The sequence below is a fragment of the Prunus avium genome, chromosome 1 (assembly GCF_965620075.1).
Source record: "Prunus avium chromosome 1, drPruAviu1.hap1.1, whole genome shotgun sequence".
NCBI classification, from domain to species: Eukaryota; Viridiplantae; Streptophyta; class Magnoliopsida; order Rosales; family Rosaceae; genus Prunus; species Prunus avium.
The window spans coordinates 61,865,619-61,881,804 of NC_142284.1; the positions used below are offsets into that span (position 1 = coordinate 61,865,619).

At 35.7% G+C, this 16,186-nt stretch overlaps 2 protein-coding genes across 4 annotated transcripts; one reads left to right on the forward strand and one right to left on the reverse strand.

Annotated features, from left to right (window-relative positions):
- The first annotated feature begins 979 nt into the window (after positions 1-979).
- On the forward strand, positions 980-13,221 carry LOC110765735 (uncharacterized protein At5g08430-like). Of its 2 annotated transcripts, XM_021968942.2 has the most exons (13): positions 980-1,217; positions 1,625-1,815; positions 2,683-2,762; positions 3,344-3,531; positions 4,399-5,287; positions 7,548-7,660; positions 8,094-8,153; positions 8,236-8,286; positions 9,126-9,196; positions 9,770-10,128; positions 10,224-10,385; positions 12,302-12,359; positions 12,510-12,651. In XM_021968942.2, the coding sequence occupies exons 2-12, from the start codon at positions 1,721-1,723 to the stop codon at positions 12,322-12,324; spliced, it is 2,091 nt and encodes a 696-aa protein (XP_021824634.1). In that variant the 5' UTR covers positions 980-1,217; positions 1,625-1,720; the 3' UTR covers positions 12,325-12,359; positions 12,510-12,651. The 2 variants fall into 2 exon arrangements, with proteins under 2 accessions (XP_021824634.1, XP_021824632.2); XM_021968940.2 differs by lacking the exon at positions 12,302-12,359 and having other exon boundaries at positions 990-1,217; positions 12,510-13,221.
- A 664-nt stretch (positions 13,222-13,885) lies between these two features.
- LOC110765615 (Cytochrome c oxidase biogenesis protein Cmc1-like protein) lies at positions 13,886-15,865 on the reverse strand. 2 transcript variants are annotated; one of them, XM_021968776.2, is made up of 4 exons: positions 15,706-15,865; positions 15,404-15,483; positions 14,451-14,555; positions 13,886-14,355 (listed from the first exon to the last, which is right to left on the reverse strand). In XM_021968776.2, exons 2-4 carry the CDS (start codon positions 15,446-15,448, stop codon positions 14,242-14,244), a joined length of 264 nt encoding a protein of 87 aa, XP_021824468.1. In that variant the 5' UTR covers positions 15,449-15,483; positions 15,706-15,865; the 3' UTR covers positions 13,886-14,241. The 2 variants fall into 2 exon arrangements, with proteins under 2 accessions (XP_021824468.1, XP_021824466.1); XM_021968774.2 differs by having other exon boundaries at positions 15,404-15,493.
- Positions 15,866-16,186: the final 321 nt, after the last annotated feature.

Sequence of the window (16,186 nt, forward strand, 5' to 3'; positions counted from 1 at the left end):
ATCATGAATAGATAAAAAGAAGGAGAAAAAAGTCCCCATATTACTCTATATCACTTCAGAAGAAATGATATAAAAGTACACGAAATGCTATAGTAAGGGTGCCATATATGGACCCTTCATGTAGACTTTCATATTAGTCATATGATCATTTCATTAAGACCAAAAGTCTTTTGGTCCCTACAGTTTGCCTATTTTTCACTTTTGGTCCATGTAATTTCAATTCAGTCACTTTTGCCATTATAGTTTCAAGATTGTAGCAATTTAAGGACAATTAAAGATTTCAGTTAATGTTATTCACGCCGTCAGGGGTATTTATGTCCAATTAGGCCATTTCTACCATTTTATTCAAGTTGAAACTCTCCATTTCATGTTAGGGTGCGAAAATGGGAATTTGGGTTTAGGGTTCTTCCAAAACTAGGATTTCTATTATGAGATTTGGGGAAATTTGTTGAAGGCCCGAATATGAAATGGAGAGTTTAGCTCGAATAAAATCGTAGAAATTTCTTAATTAGAAATAAATACCCCTGACGGAGCGAATAAAAATGATGGAATTCTTTAATTGTCCTTAAATTGCTACAATCTTAAAATTACAATGGCAAAAGTGACGAAATTAAAACTACAGGGATCAAAAGTGACTTTTGGCCTTTCATCAAACTTAAGTGAAGTTACTATTAAGATGAATTATGTGACTAATAATAATATGAAAGTTCATATCTATGATTCATATATGACACCCTCACCATAGAACCACTCATAAAAGTATTTACCTTCTTTTTGCTGCCCATTTGGCCCACGGCCTTTCTACCCAAATGTGCGAGGCAAAATTTCCGAGCATTTGTTTCGTTCCACAGTCGACCCAAACGGCATGCTTTTATATTTATTGTTAACAATCAGTCAGTCCCATTAAAATGCAAAACGCTACTCATCAGAAAGCGCCAAAGCTGCAGAGGGCTCTGGTTCAAGGAGAAAGACTTCGATGCAATGTGAATAGCACTATTTTGATATTCTCAACCAATAACATTTTGACACCGTGACAATACTTCCACGTGGCATAATATTATTTCACATGGCATAGTATTATTGGTCAGGAAAATAGTGCTATACCATTGCAACTAAGTTTTTCTCCAGGTTTCAAGTACCTTCTTTTCTCTCAAGTGGTTTCTACACAAAGCGCCATTGCTGCAATGTATTTCTTCTTCACTGCCCTTCAGCTTTAGGTATGCTCTTTGCTTTGTAACAAAATGGGTCTCTTACATTTTCTTTATATAAGGATCCGGTCATGTGATAAAGGGAACTTAAATACATCAAATGTTGAATAGAGAGAGGAACTTTCACAGAAGATAGAAGAATCTCATTGAGTAGCCTTTAGAACTACACTACTGCATTGTGGTTCACAATATTCTCGTTGTCATTTGGGTTTTTAAAGTTTCTTCTAAAATAAGGCTTTTCTTTGTTTTTGTTTTGTTCTTTTCTTTCGTCGGTGCTGTGGAGGATAGCTGAAGATCATTCTTAGAGACAGTGTGTGAAGTGTGAGAGAGAGAGAGAGAGAGAGAGAGAGAGAGAGAGAGAGAGAGAGAGAGGCAGTAGCAAATGGAATCTTTTTTAACTTGTTTTTATTTGGCAGGTTTAGGGGAAGCTGTTGGGATACAAGAACTGGGGTTGTGGTTGAATTGGAATTTTGGGGTTGGAGATCAATTAACAGGAAAGAGGGTTGAACAATATGCCGAGGAAGAACAAAAGAAGGAAGGAAGAAATTTGTGAAGATTATTGCTTTGCTTGCAAAGATGGAGGAGATGTCAGGGTTTGCGACTACAAGTGAGTTCTGAGACCTTATTGAAAATTGAAATTCTAGTAGTTAATAATGGTTTTTGTTGATAATAAATGGCTACATGTTATATGACCGTGTTCATTTGCTAGTGTTTTGAGGTGTACCTGTGAATTATACCACATTTTTTCCCAGACAATTAGCCATAAGTACCAAAAGAGGTTCCTGCTTTTTTATTCTGTTCGGCTTATTTGTTAGTTTTTGGGGTTTATAATTTAGGGTTTTTAGGATTTTCAGCTTTTACCTCTAAATTCTAGAGACTATACCCTAAGCCCTAAACAGAATATGGACAATTCAAAAATTGATTTAACTAAGAATGTGATTCTCATTGATTACATTTTGTTACATGGTAAATTTTACTGAATTACAGTGTGTTTATTAAGAACTAGTTGGGTATTTTGAGGATCTAGGGCCCCAAAAACCTGAACGAAAAGAAAGTTAGACAAGGATAGTTACTCATTGTTTGAAATGTATTATAGGACTTGTTCTCATTTGAATCATCAAAGTGGCATCTCACTAGTGTGAATTTCAGACACATAACATTAAGACACATATCATGTTCTATGCCATTGGATGAAAATTCAGCGGTTAGAATAACAGTGGTTTTTAGCATGCAAGTAGCTGGTATGTTTTGTACTGACCGCTCAAGTTTTATCTACGACTTAGAGCATGATATGTTTCTCATTAAGATACTTAACATTATGTGCCTTGATATTCATCATCTAACCAGCTGTAAGATTATCCAAAAAATTTGCAGTAAGTCAAGGATGAGATTCCGAAAGGAAGAACTCCCCCCTGCCCCCTCTATTAATTTCACTTTTGGTCATTTAGTTGAAGTGTCTATCTGTATCTCTCAGGGATTGTCTTAAAGTTTATCATCCTCAATGTGTTGGAAAAGATGACTCATTTTTGAAGAGCAAAGATCGATGGACTTGCAGTAAGCTCTAAATTTATTCTGTGGTGATTATTCAGCTTTACATGTTGTCATTGTCAATAAAATATGGCAAGATTTACTGCATTTAATATGCTATACTATAAATGCTTTCTCAAAAACTATCTTATGCTGTGCGTGAAACCCGACTAGACATGTCTTAATTATTCACCTCAAAGATGCCTTCCAATTTTAATTTTAATTTGTTTTCCTTTTTTCTTATACGTGATTCACAATTCTAACTCTCATGCCTTGTGTTCAAATGGTTCTAGGAAGAGAAACGTGGTGATAAACTTTGGGGTCATTCTCTTTCCTCATTGTTGCATTAATTGCTTAAAGAATTTACCTGATATGTTGACACTGGTCTAGGTTTTGCTGAATTTGTGGGCATGGAAGATAATGCGTACTTCAGTTAATTGTCTTTTTTATTTTTATTTCTGGAGAATGTAAAGCCTGTTTTATCAATTTCAAAAAGGTTCTTTTGTTTACTTGAGGAGTTATTTTATATGTTTTATCTTGTCTCTTTTTGTTAGCATCATCGGTAGAGAATACATTATCCAGTTAGTAAAATGAATTCTACATTTCAGACTGGCATTCTTGCTTCATATGCCATAAAACTGCGAAGTTTCATTGCTTTTGCTGCCCAAAAGGTGTATGCGGACTCTGTCTCTGGGATGCTGAATTTGCCCTTGTTAAAGGGGGTGAAGGATTTTGCAGTCATTGCTTGAAGCTTACACTACTGATAGAAGAAAAGTTGGATGTTGATTCTGATGGGGTATGCTTGTTTCTGATTAATTTTAGGAAAAGGTGTCTCTTAATTTCATTTATCCCTTCTGCATACATAATACACAATATGCATACAAAGAGCCCCCTTCTATTGAAGGATTCCTCAAATAACCTTACCTTAATTGAGGGAAACCTTATCAGGTCCACCATACATTGTATTTCAATGATCCGAACTGTCTATTTTTCAGCTCTTCATTCATGGATCATTGTTGCAAAAAAATTGGACAAATTGAAAACCATTAAAACATATAGTTATTACCAACAAAATAAGACTAACATGGTGCTTCAAGAAAACACTAAAATGACAACCATTTAATTGAGAAGCTAAATGGTTTTGGATTTGAATGATTTTTTTGCAAGGATGATCTTTGGTGGAAGAGCTAAAAAATAGACGGTTTGGATTAGTGATATACAGTTTGACATCTATTGAGAACGTAAAGTCCATAAGAGAAACTTTGAAATAATGATTGGTTTTTTCTTTTAAACACTTTATCCTTTTTCACTTGAAGTTGTACTGTTATTTCTTTGATGTACAATTAAATGGATTATTTTTTTTTTGGTAATGTATGTATGTGAATAAATTAATTTTTTTTATTTGTGATGTCAAATTGTCAACTATATGACTTGGGATGACCCTATGGTTCAATTAGTGACCTGTGACCTGGTTACTTTTCTGGGTTAATGAATGAATTTATTTCTTATAATGTGTTTTCCCTCCTTTCTTTTCCCTCCTTTTTTTTTTTTTTCTGTCTTTTTGGTTTGTTTTGGGAAGTGCAGCAGGTCTTCTGTGGTTTGATAATATAGAACTCCTGCTTTGTTCTCTTGTTACCTCAGAATATGCGCTTTTGATTTTCAGGGCAGAGTAGACTTCAAAGAAAGAAATACGTTAGAATTCCTATTCCAAGAATATTGGCAAATAATAAAAGAGAAGCAAGGCTTATCTGCAGAACATGTTCACTATGCAAAAAACTTATTGAAGAGTGGTAAGAACTACAGGTGTGACTTTGGGTCAAATGAAATTCGTAAAACAGAAGAAAGTTTTTCTGAATCTGATGAAGAAAGTGATTACGACGACTGGAAAGGTAAAGAAGAATACATGCCAGTTAGCAAAAAGAAGAGGTCCAAGGTAAAGCTGAGTGCAATGAAAAGAAAAGTAAAAGCAAAGAAAATAGAGTTTATAGGATGGGGGTCAAAATCTCTCTTAAGTTTCCTCACTTCCATTGGTAAGGACACAAGCAAAGAGTTATCGCAGAATGAAGTTACCACTGTAGTTACAAACTACTGTAAAGAAAACAACCTTTTTGACCCACAGAAAAGGAAGAAAGTAATTTTTGATGCAATGCTACAGTCTCTTTTAGGAAAGAAATCAACTTGTGTAAATAGGATATATAACCTTCTGACTGCTCATTTTTGTGACAATCTGGAGTTAACCGAGGATGATGAGACTGGGTCTAGTTCCGAAGACAAAGATCAGAATTTTATGGTGACCTGTAAAAGGCAGAACAAGTTGATCTCAGATGGACAACCTCAAAAGAAAAAAGTAGTTCCAAATGTGCGGAAAAGCTGTTTTGCTTCCGTAATTGCTGAAAACATCAAGCTTCTGTACCTGAAAAGGAGCTTGGTGGAGGAATTATTAAAGCAACCTGAGACTTTTGATGAGAAAGTAGTAGGAAGTTTCGTGAGAGTCAAATCTGACCCAAATGATTATTCACAAAAAAATTCTCACCAGCTCTTGCAAGTTAAAGGTATATTTCTTAGCAATGGCTACTAATATTTAATGGAAATTATTGTTCGCCTTTTTTTTTTTTTTTGGATATTAGAAGAACTCAACTCCACTTGCTGGAAATTGTTTTCAGCAATTCGTGAAAGTAAGATCCATTATATTTTTTAAAGGGATTTTGTCTTGGTGTTAGCTGGGGGAATACCATCTGTCTGTTTGTCATCTTTGTTAGCTGGGGATATATTTTTAACAGAGATTGCAATGTCTGCTATTGTCAGATATTATGACAAAATAAAATATCGTAAATATTTAATTCAGTGTGTTAACTTGATATGAACCGTTAGCCCATTCCCTACAGTTCAAGATTTTGGAGTAAGGTGGTTGTCAAACATTGTATCAGAGTTTTGGTTGCATAAGGTCTTTAGGTTCCAAACCAACAATCCATGTTTCCCACTTGTTTATTGATCTCAAAGGTGCATTGTAGATGTTGCACATGCATGATGGGGGTGTTAGCTTACTATATATTGTTGGCCTCATTTCATAACAGCTCAAGCTTTTACAGTTCTGATTGTACCACAATCAGCACGCCCCTCACGATAACTTATATTGGGTTTGGGAGCATGTGGGCCTAACATGTGGATTGTCTGCTCTGATAATCTGAAAGAATTAGGACATCCAACCCAAAACCAATTGGGAATGGGTGGAGAGGCCCTAGATTTTATGAACTAGGGTCCTATGCTTCACGTTTCCGATGTGGGGTTTATATTCTCAACAGAAACATGTCTTTTTATGGTAATTGAGCAGAATCTGTGAAGAGATAAAGCAACCTGTAAGATGATCATACATATAGATTGAGCTTGTTTTGAATTTATTAAGGGTATGGAGTTGAGTTTTCCAACAGATATGGCTTGCAGGTTTGAATGAAAACTTTTCCAATAGATATGGCTCGTGGTTATCAATGAAAACTAAGTATTAAGACTTTGTCAAAAGAAAAACATGAGTGATGAGTCTATGTATACGTTTTGTTTCATTAGGCAATTAGCATTTGGTTTTCTTTGAAGTAACAAGCATGCTTTCTAGTTTTTAGCATTTCAACTGTTCTATTTTGGCTGATTTGTTATTGAGGGGGCTCATCAATTATCTGGTTGCAGTACCACATTGTTTTATCTAATTGAGGCTCTTTATTTTTTGGACAGAAAATAGCTCATGGAAAGACTTTTTAAGCCAAATATATTTGAGGAATGTTTGTTTAGATTGGTTCAAAGAACCATAAAATTGCTAGATACATTTTATTGAAATGATTTTGGAATGGTGAAATAATATGCAGCTTTCTGAATTTGAAATTACTAGATCCAATGCTTAATAAAATCTTGTAGGAAGTGATATTGTTCGAGCTGAAAACTTGTGTCTCGTTCCTTTATCCAATATAAATTGAAATATATTTTTATATTCAAATTCCATATGCACAATTTAACTATACAGCATAAACCAAAATCCTCATGCTCTCATTATCCAAACGCAGCACTATGAGAAAGGGATGGAATTTTAGATTATTTCCATGAAGTTTGTTCTAGATTTGACTCAGGTGTCTTCAAAGGTTATGGTTTTCTTATTTCCAGACTTGATCGAAATGATTTCTGATTTCATATAGTTCACATTTATTTGTTACAGTGGACTGTCAGATAGATTAAATAACAGGTAATAATACTGAGTTAGGCTTTTATGAGTTCTATCTATTTAGGCTCAAAATTTGTATTACTTAATAAGAAAATTTATCTCCTTTTGATGTGTAACTTCAAGCTGTCTCATCGTGGTTGGATGTTATGAATTGTGATAATTAGAGTATCCAACCCAAAACCAATTGCCAATGGGGGGAGGGTTTAGGTTTTTATATTTTGAGATGCAATGCTTAGAATACCCATGTGGGCCTGCTTAAGCCAAACATATGGATCAACTATAATGGGTGATGTGAAGCACATGTGGCCAAATTGTTCCTGAAATGTGGATGAATTGATTGCTCATTCTTATACCATGATGAAGTTAGAGCTTCCAACGCAAAATCAATTGGTATGGATGAAGAGACTGCTAGGCTTTTTATTATAGATGCAAGACTTAGGATGTTTGATGTTCGATGTTTATATTTTCAACACTAGTTGTATGATCACCTCAATATTTAGCCTTCAAATGGAGAGCCTCCTAATTCATAAATGCTAAAACTATAATCCTGTTAGTTCTTTCCTCGGATGATCACCTTTATGCTTTGTATTATATTGTCATCTTGACAGGCATAAAGAAAACTTCGAGGACTGGTGTTATGAATACAGAAATTTTCTTGCAGTTTTCCAATATGTCAAAAGATGTAACTATCAGCAAGCTGTCAGATGGTGACTTCTGTCAGGTAATATAGTTGTGACTGTTTGACTGTTGAATGATAAAAAATTTCAAATAAGTAGTCAAAGTTAACTATGGTGGTTTTATTATTTTAAAAAATAAGGTAATTAGAATGAAATTTTTGTCAGTTAAGTTTTTTCACTATTTAGAAAATTAAAGATATAGGCCAGGTTTCTTGGTTAGAGCTGAGCTTGTCCAGAGTTGAGCACTGTAAGGTACCTTAAGGTTTGTCAGATATAACTTTTAGTAATTCATGGTCATTAAGGGAACTTAGAGTCTTGTGCTTAATTGTTGTTCCCTATTACCCATAGAGATTGTTCTTTAATTTCAAAAACAAATCATAGTTCCAGTGGTAGAGAGGATTTACCTCTACACCTAAGACCGGAGTGCAAATCAATTACAGTTACTGCATATTTATGTTTCCTAATTGTTTTCCACAGGAAGAATGTGAAGATTTGCTTCAGAGAGTGAAAGATGGCCTACTTAAAAAGCCCACTGTTGTAAGTTCTTCTGAAATACCCGGGTTTGCAGCTAGTATTTGTATATATTCCAACCTGTTAACCAGAACTTTCTTGTTGATAGGCAGAGCTTGAACAGAAGGCTAGACATCTGCATGAGGATATAATGAAGCACGTATGTTTTCTTGATTTAACCCCTAAAAGGAATGTCTGTTTTCTATGCTGTGCTAATTCATTCAAGATTCCCAATAGCTTGAAGTGTGACTTCAGGTGTCTAGAAAATGGGTATGGGGCATGCTTAAGAAAGATTTGGACAGTAAGTTATGATTTGATTGAACTGTTAATTTTTTTTAATAAAAAGTCTATTTAATGGTAAATGAAAATTTTAAACTTTAAAGCCACAAATTAAAAAAGTATGTTTGGTCCCTGTGTTTAGAAACAGTTCTTAACTCTAGAGAGCAGAAACAGTGCCGAAAATGAAAAACCATCTTTGGAAATTTCTAATTCAGCCAAACAGTATTTAAAAATTCAGCGAAACAGGCTTTATGAAACCATGTACCCTCTTTTGGCTTTGTAGGGAAATCCCACCAACAGATTGCCACACTGTTTATAATTTCTACCCTGCCCCATTATGGAGTGATTGGGACTACATACTGAGTAGGCCCTTGTATATATCATAGAGATAAATTATAAAATTATGTGATGTTCTGTGTTTCAATTAGATTTATGTTGTTCTCAGAGTCACCAGAGCTTAACTTAGACCTCATTTTTAATATAAACTAGTATTTGGAAAATGACTACTTGACCATGAATGCTCACAATGCCAATGATTTATCGAACAGATCTTTAAGCTCAAATGCAATATAAGGCATTGTGCAATGATCTGTTCTTTCTATTAGATTTTCATACCCTCCATTATTTGCTTGTCTTTCTGGTATCTGTGGATTTTCTCATTCTTGCTTGCCGGTTGATTTTGCTGTTCATCTTTGCATTATCTGGTCAAAAACATCTCAGTGGATTGGAAGAGAGCTGTCCCTGTTGCAGAAGCGCATTGACCAGGCAAATGAAAAAGGATGGAGGAGAGAATATCCTTTTACTAATGCTATCAACACAGTAAAGATTTTGGAATAATAACATATCTTGTATACACGTATAATTGTGGAAACCCGTAGATTTAGGGAGAAGTTCAAATTGTGAAGCAGCCAGTTGACCGCAAAATTCTGGACAGTTCTGATAACTTCCTTGGGTCTGTTGCATTTATGCAATTTAATATTTCGTTTGGTACTTTGTGTCAGTTATTAAGTTTCTTATGTGACCTTCTGAATGCATGTCCTTCAAATGGGAAGTAGTAAGTATGCTAGTTGTTATTAGGTATTATATTAAGTCGAGATGGAGCTAAATGTAACTTAGTCTTGGGTTTTTGTCGATCATATTATTTTCAGAAATATGTTCTCTTACTGCTTAAAGGGTATCAGTTCCACCCTTTGGGTAGTCCTACTGCAGTTTCTAGCACATTTCCAGGTTGGGTCTTCATCAGATTGTCTATATTATTAAACCTATTTGGATTATTTGCAAGATGAAACTTAAATTTGGCATTCCCCTTATGCCTAGGTACTATTTTATGTAGATAAAAAAACTGTGACCCTTGACCTACATACGCTTGCTCAGTACATGGATAAGAAGCTGCTTCTTGAAACGCCATCAGAACAATTACGGTTGTTAAATGAGGTTCCGGAAGTAATCGCAGATATAGAAAATTTTGAACCTACTCTTGAGAATTCTCCGAGCCATGATAAACGAGAACATGATGGCTTGCCTGAAGCACTCAGAGGATCTTCTCAAACTCCCAGCTCTGATAAACGAGAAAATTTTGAACCTACTCCTAAGAATTCTCTGAGCCATGATAAACGAGAACATGATGTCTTGCCTGAAGCACTCAGAGGGTCTTCTCAAACTCTCAGCTCTGGTTTAGCCAATGGAACATTGTACTATCCAAAGGGCAGAATAGATCCAGCAGGTTTGCTAAGCTTCTAATTCTAATTTATTGATTCAGTATTGTTAAGAAGCTGCTGCTTGAAACACCATAAGAACAGGTTCTGAAACTAATTGCAGATATATCAAAATTTGGATCTGCTCTTGAGAACTCTTCGAGCCAGGATAAACAAGAAAATGATGGCTCGCCTTTATCAGCCATCAAAGGGCCCTCTCAAACTCCCAGCACTGATTTAGCCAATGGAACCTTGTGCTATCCAAATGGCAGAACAGATCCAGCAGGTTTGTGACGCTCTCATTCTTTACTATAAATTCAATATTGTTTCCTCAAGTTCTTATTTGGTTCCATTTATCAATGAGAATCTGGGCATGCTTGCATGCTCAATGTTTCTAGATCATGATAAGTTCAATCATTTGACTATTGAATTCTGAGAGTGGCAAGTATTAGATGTACCTCTCACAACATTTTTAGTATCTTGCAATTCTAGACGTTATGAAATTCTACTCTTGCTTTGGAGTGAGGTGGTTGATGAATATGAAATTTATACCAACACAACTGAATTCATTTTTCCACTGTACTTCCTCCTAAATTCTGTTTTTGTTACGCCAGTCTTTTTTTCCTTCATATAGTGCTTATTCCTTTGACGCTTTCTGGTCACTTCACTTGGTAACATGTCATGTGAACAACTGGCTCTTTGTGGGGGCAGTAATTTTCTTTTTCTTTTTCTTTTTCTTTTTTTTCTAAAACAAAAGAACTATCATCAACAAAGATACTCATGGATATAAGTTTTATAAAAAAACTAATGTTCTCTCAAGTCCTGTCATCAACAAAGATACTCATGGATATACAATACTCAGTGAATCTTTCAGGTTTTCACTAGAATTAAAAGCCATGATAAGTCCTGATGCTTTGATAAACCTATTAAAGAAGGCCTCACCTCAGTACATACTAATATTAAAACATAATGTTCTCTCAAAACAAAACATAACATAGAAAGCAAAGCATTTATATCCTATGGTTTCCTCTATGCGAAGTCAGTATAAATATAAATTGAAATTGCAAAATGAAAAGACGGTTTCAACTGCAATTATAAACCTGATAGGAAGGTATTTTATATAAATTGGAAGCCTGATAGACTCATAGAAGTAAAGAGTAGCAATCTTAGGATCTTTTCCCAAAATCTAGTGTAATAAAGAGAGTCTAGATCGAACAACAATACTCTAAAAGGAGTGTCTGACTGCCGTGACTTTGACAGAAGCCTCACCCCTCTCCCTACCGTCGAGCAAGTAAACTCCCCTTGGAGCCTCACCTTCAGGAAGGCATCGCAAGGAAGAGTGACAAGAGACTTGCTTGTCTTTTATCTGAAGCTAGGCGCCGGTGCTTGCTTGCCCTGCTTGCCAAGTCACTAAATGGTTTTTGGTTTAGGACGGGTTGTAGGGATGAATGAAATTGGTTCAAAGGGGTGTGATCAGTAGCATGTTTAACCTGGGAATCACTCAACCAAGGACAATAGGATCACTCAAATGTTGCTATTCTGGACTCAATCAACGTGACTGAGTCAAATGCTTGATTGAATCAAGGTTACTTGCAGAGAATCTTTTTCTTTTCCTCTAATGAAATTTCACTCGCGTCCCTCCTACATTTAGGACATACATTGAAGTAACAGACTATTTGGTTAACCAAGAAAATATTTATTGTCTAAAAGAGCTTTAGGTAAATCTCTAGATAAGTCTTAAAATGGATGCACTGTATTAGTTAGAGGTGTGAAATGGGCAGTGCCGTGCCAGTCCAACCCATTTGCATTAGGCCCATTCTTGCTTCATGTTGACCCTGGAATAATCATGTTGTGCTCATGATGTGCCCAGATAACCAAGATTTAGACCAGCATGGCCTGCGGCGCCTACAACTTATTTGTTCTCATGTTCTACTTTTGTCATCTTATAATATTGATTGATATCACACAGAGAAGCCTACGAGGCATGAGCACAAAAACTTTAGTATATAAAGCATCTTAAACACAATGCTTGGTTCTATGCATCCTTCTAAATGCACTGCCCAACATAGAGGTATTAGGGATACATCAAAGCTGGACTTTAAGGCAATATAACAAAGACTTGGTTATCTTGGTGCATTCACATCCTCTACATGTGCCATTGGGGGACTACATTGATCTGAGTTGTATTCACCTGTGGATCAGAGCTCTGGGCCTATGCAATCTGATGATACGAACCTCGTTTAGAATGCCTTGCCTTAGAGTAAGGTTTTTTTTTTTCTCTCCTTCATGCGGTGAATTTATGTACCGTTTTGTGTTGTTGATTTGTTAGTGGTGACGCCCTTTCAATGATTCTACAATTCTGCTAGATTTGTTTCTGAAAAGCTGACCAGAGTTCGTATTCTGTCTCCAGAAGTCCGAGGTGGTATTCATAATGGAAGGCACCGCCAATATGTTCATGTGGAAAAAAAGTCTTCTAAAGTGTTGATTCCTAAAGCACTTGAACAAAAATCTCTTGATTTTGCTTCTCAAGGCCAACCTGATGTCAGCCACCAAAAGCCACACCATTGTAGTTCAGATATCGTTGGTGAAAGGCCAAGTGAACCAGAAGATGTTCAACACAAAGTGAAAAATCAAAGCACATCCAAAGCTGAGTTTATTGAGTTAAGCGATGATGATGAAGATGTAAAGGGTGAAATTGTAGCACCAGCATTTGAAGACCCAGATTCTGCTTTATGGCATTGTGTGAGTCCTCTTGGTGACACAAGGGGCCCCTTCAAAATGTCATTGCTAAAGCAGTGGAATGTCTCTAGTGATCGTGAATTGAAATTCAAGGTTTGGAGGGAGGGTCAAACCAAAGAAGAGGCAATCTTTCTTACTGATGCTATTCGCCAAAACTTTCCTGGTACGTAGATGTAGTACTTAGTCAGTGGTGAACAAAGATATAGGTATACGTCCAAATTGAAAGGCACCGTCGACAGAAATCTTCTAAAGAAATAGAAGGGAACTTTTTTTGAAAACTAATTTGTAGGTATGTTTTAGCATACATGGTAATGGTAGGGACGCAATGTAAGTACCTCATAGGAAGCCAAAAGTTGGGTGGTATATTTTGATTTCATGGTCAAGATTAAGGTATCTAATCAAGTGACATTCTCCAATAAGTATTTAAGTTAAGGATTGGTTACGTACTTCTAATCTAGGCCGTTGAATTGCATCTGAGAGACTACCAATACATTTAGTGAATGCAATCAAACGGCCAAGATTATAAGTATGTAACCAATCCTTAACATAAAATACTTATTGGAGAATCTCTAATCAATCAAGTTCGTGTACAAACATCATTTTGGGTATATGTATATTTTATTGCATGCAGGCAGCTACCACATTTCTTGATCTAAGGCCATATTTGTTGTTCGGAAGAAAAGGCCTTGTGCGCTAATTCGGTATATCCAAATTTCTTCATCTATCCCTTTGAAGATATACGGGTAAAGCTTTTTTCAAAATTAAAAAAAAAAATTATTTCCAAAATAATGATGGAACCTCTAGTGAATTTTGAGTTAGACATAAGTTTACAGCAATCCAAGACATTGAAGCATTAGAGGCTATAAGGCGTACATATAATTTCTGTTGATATCAATTTTTCTATCTTTCAATAGTCTCCACATCGGCAATAATATCAATATTTAATACTAGGGTTGCAATTGGAGCAAGCAACCCAAGAGACTTCCTTGGCATATCTCAAGAGGACCAGAAATGAATTTTAAGAAGCTACTCATTGTATTCGACATATAATTATAAACCGCAGTTCCACTGAAATTTATATTGAAAATGAATCATATGTTGGAGCCATCTCTCTTGGAAAAACATTCCTCAAATTTTTGAACTTTTTCTTTTTTCGAAACACCCTCTTGCACATCTGTTGTCTTAGTACTAATTCCTGCAACTGAAGAAACTATTGTAACTGAAGTTCAATGAAATGAAAGCGAATAGAGGACAATGCCATCGGCAATATGGCATCGACTTGTATCCCATCTGGTCACTAATCTGTGGTAGCAAGATAGGGCATTATATTCCATCTGTATTAAATATTGGGAGTTCTGATATTAGGCCTTTTTTCATCCATAAAAGAATGCCTCAGCTTTCCATTAAGCTTGCACAGGATTCTCAGTGCTTATCTCAGCAGTTTCCTTCCTCAAAGCTTGTAGCCTTTCCTTCAGTTTCTTACTCTCTTCAAAGTTTACCTTCCTCTTCACAGCTTTCTGTGGGACAAATTGAAAGTAAACCTTAAGATTCTACAAGAACATATTTTTTCAAAAAAACAGAAAGAAAAAAGACCCAAATAACCAAGACTTACTTCCTGCCGAAAACAACGGTCAAGCTTTATTTTGAGATCTGTACATTCGCCAAAGAATTTGCCAATAGGATGATCTACATGACACTTCTGAAAATCCTCGATGATCTAGACACAGAAGAAACATAAATAAAATTAGAGGATATATCTATCAACTTGCAGCTAAATGTAACTTGAATTGCTAAAATCGACACTTCTAACACCAGAAATTATCAAACAATCACAACACAAATAATAGCTCACAAGGTAAGAGTCTTAACAGTATTCTCTATCGAAGTTTTTATCGAGGTAAAGCAGCATGCCAAGACAGCCATTTATATGACTTCTCTTCTGTATTAAAAAGAAATTGTGTGGTCAAAACCTTCTTCCTTCAATCCCATACAAGTTCTAACTCCTAACTGTATCCAACCATTCAAAACTATCTGCATAACTCCTGTAACAATACACTCTTGTCTATTTGTCTATAGGTGTTCAGGTTACACAAATCTTTCCTCTTTTTGCTATTTGAAATTACACACTATATATGGCTTGAACTCTGGCAAGCCTCTATGAGTTAAACCACATGATTTACCAAGCACTTTGATGCGAAGATTAGGTTATTGTCGAGGTGAAAGTGCAAGATTTGGGGGGTTCAAGCAACCCCAATCGCCCCATTTGATGACTCCCCAAGCGTTAGCACAAAACACAACTGTTCAGTTTGCACAATTGGACAGCGATTCATGGTGTACATATACATACACATATATTGTATGAGACTATGAAACAATTTAGACAGTGATTCATGATTCTTCAACTACACAAATGAAGATGATCCAATTTCAAATCCAAACCCCATTAGGTGAAAAATGGTACTCAAGGGTATGTATGAATGCAATAATAAAGAGATAAATAATCAATAAAATAGAATAAAAAATATAAAAAAAGGATGAAGATGGTAAAAGGGATGGAGAACTCACTTCTGCACACATGGGGTGCTTGTGTAGCGTTAATGGAGGATGCATCTTCAACGCCCAATTGATTCAACGTCTCTAGCACCCTGCCAAAAACTACACCAACCCTTTTTGTAATATTTTTTTTATATATATTTATTTTGACATTGTGTTCGTAGAAAAAGAAACAGTACCCAACCCAACAAACATTTTCGATATAGAGAAATAGAATTATCAAATCAAGCATGAAATTTGGGGATATTGGGGAAATAGGTTTTCGATTTGGAAAATAATTATAAGCAGAGATTGGACAGATAATAGAAACACACCTTTTAGTTATTGGGTGAGACTTGAGAGGTTAGATTTGGGTAATTGAAGAATCAGTTCCAAAAGTATCCAACAATGTTAATGCTCCGCAGCAGCAGCCGCGGCAGCAGCTGATGATGGGCTACCAACCACCAACTTTTTTTGCTCAACTGTGAGTTTTTGGGCCGAATGTAGAGTTACTCGGCCTAAAGTTATTTGCTTTAAGAGCTTAATTGACCCTTTTTTTATTATTTTTATTTTTATTTATTAAGAGAGCTTATTTGGCATAAGGGGCTTGTAAGTTGTAGCCCAAGTGCTTACAAGCATTTACCCTGCACATGATGTCCTAGACTTGACTTCGGCTCCCCTAATATCGCTCGTATCAAAGGAGAGTTTATTTGGCAGTTCAATCTAACCTAAGGCATCAAAACAAAATCTTACTCATAGGTTAGCCGCTACTTCCAAACCCCAATTTGTTAGATGAGTTATATGGCATGAATTCCA

Bases quoted from the DNA above. Each gene is read 5' to 3' on its own strand.
- LOC110765735 (XM_021968940.2), top strand. From the start codon at position 1,721: ATGCCGAGGAAGAACAAAAGAAGGAAGGAAGAAATTTGTGAAGATTAT. The intron at 5,288-7,547 runs GTATATTTCTTA...TCATCTTGACAG, and splicing joins CCAGCTCTTGCAAGTTAAAG to GCATAAAGAAAACTTCGAGG. The intron at 8,154-8,235 runs GTAAGTTCTTCT...TCTTGTTGATAG, and splicing joins TACTTAAAAAGCCCACTGTT to GCAGAGCTTGAACAGAAGGC.
- LOC110765615 (XM_021968776.2), bottom strand. From the start codon at position 15,448: ATGCATCCTCCATTAACGCTACACAAGCACCCCATGTGTGCAGAA. The intron at 14,556-15,403 runs GTGAGTTCTCCA...TTCTGTGTCTAG, and splicing joins AGCACCCCATGTGTGCAGAA to ATCATCGAGGATTTTCAGAA. The intron at 14,356-14,450 runs GTAAGTCTTGGT...TTTGTCCCACAG, and splicing joins ACCGTTGTTTTCGGCAGGAA to AAAGCTGTGAAGAGGAAGGT.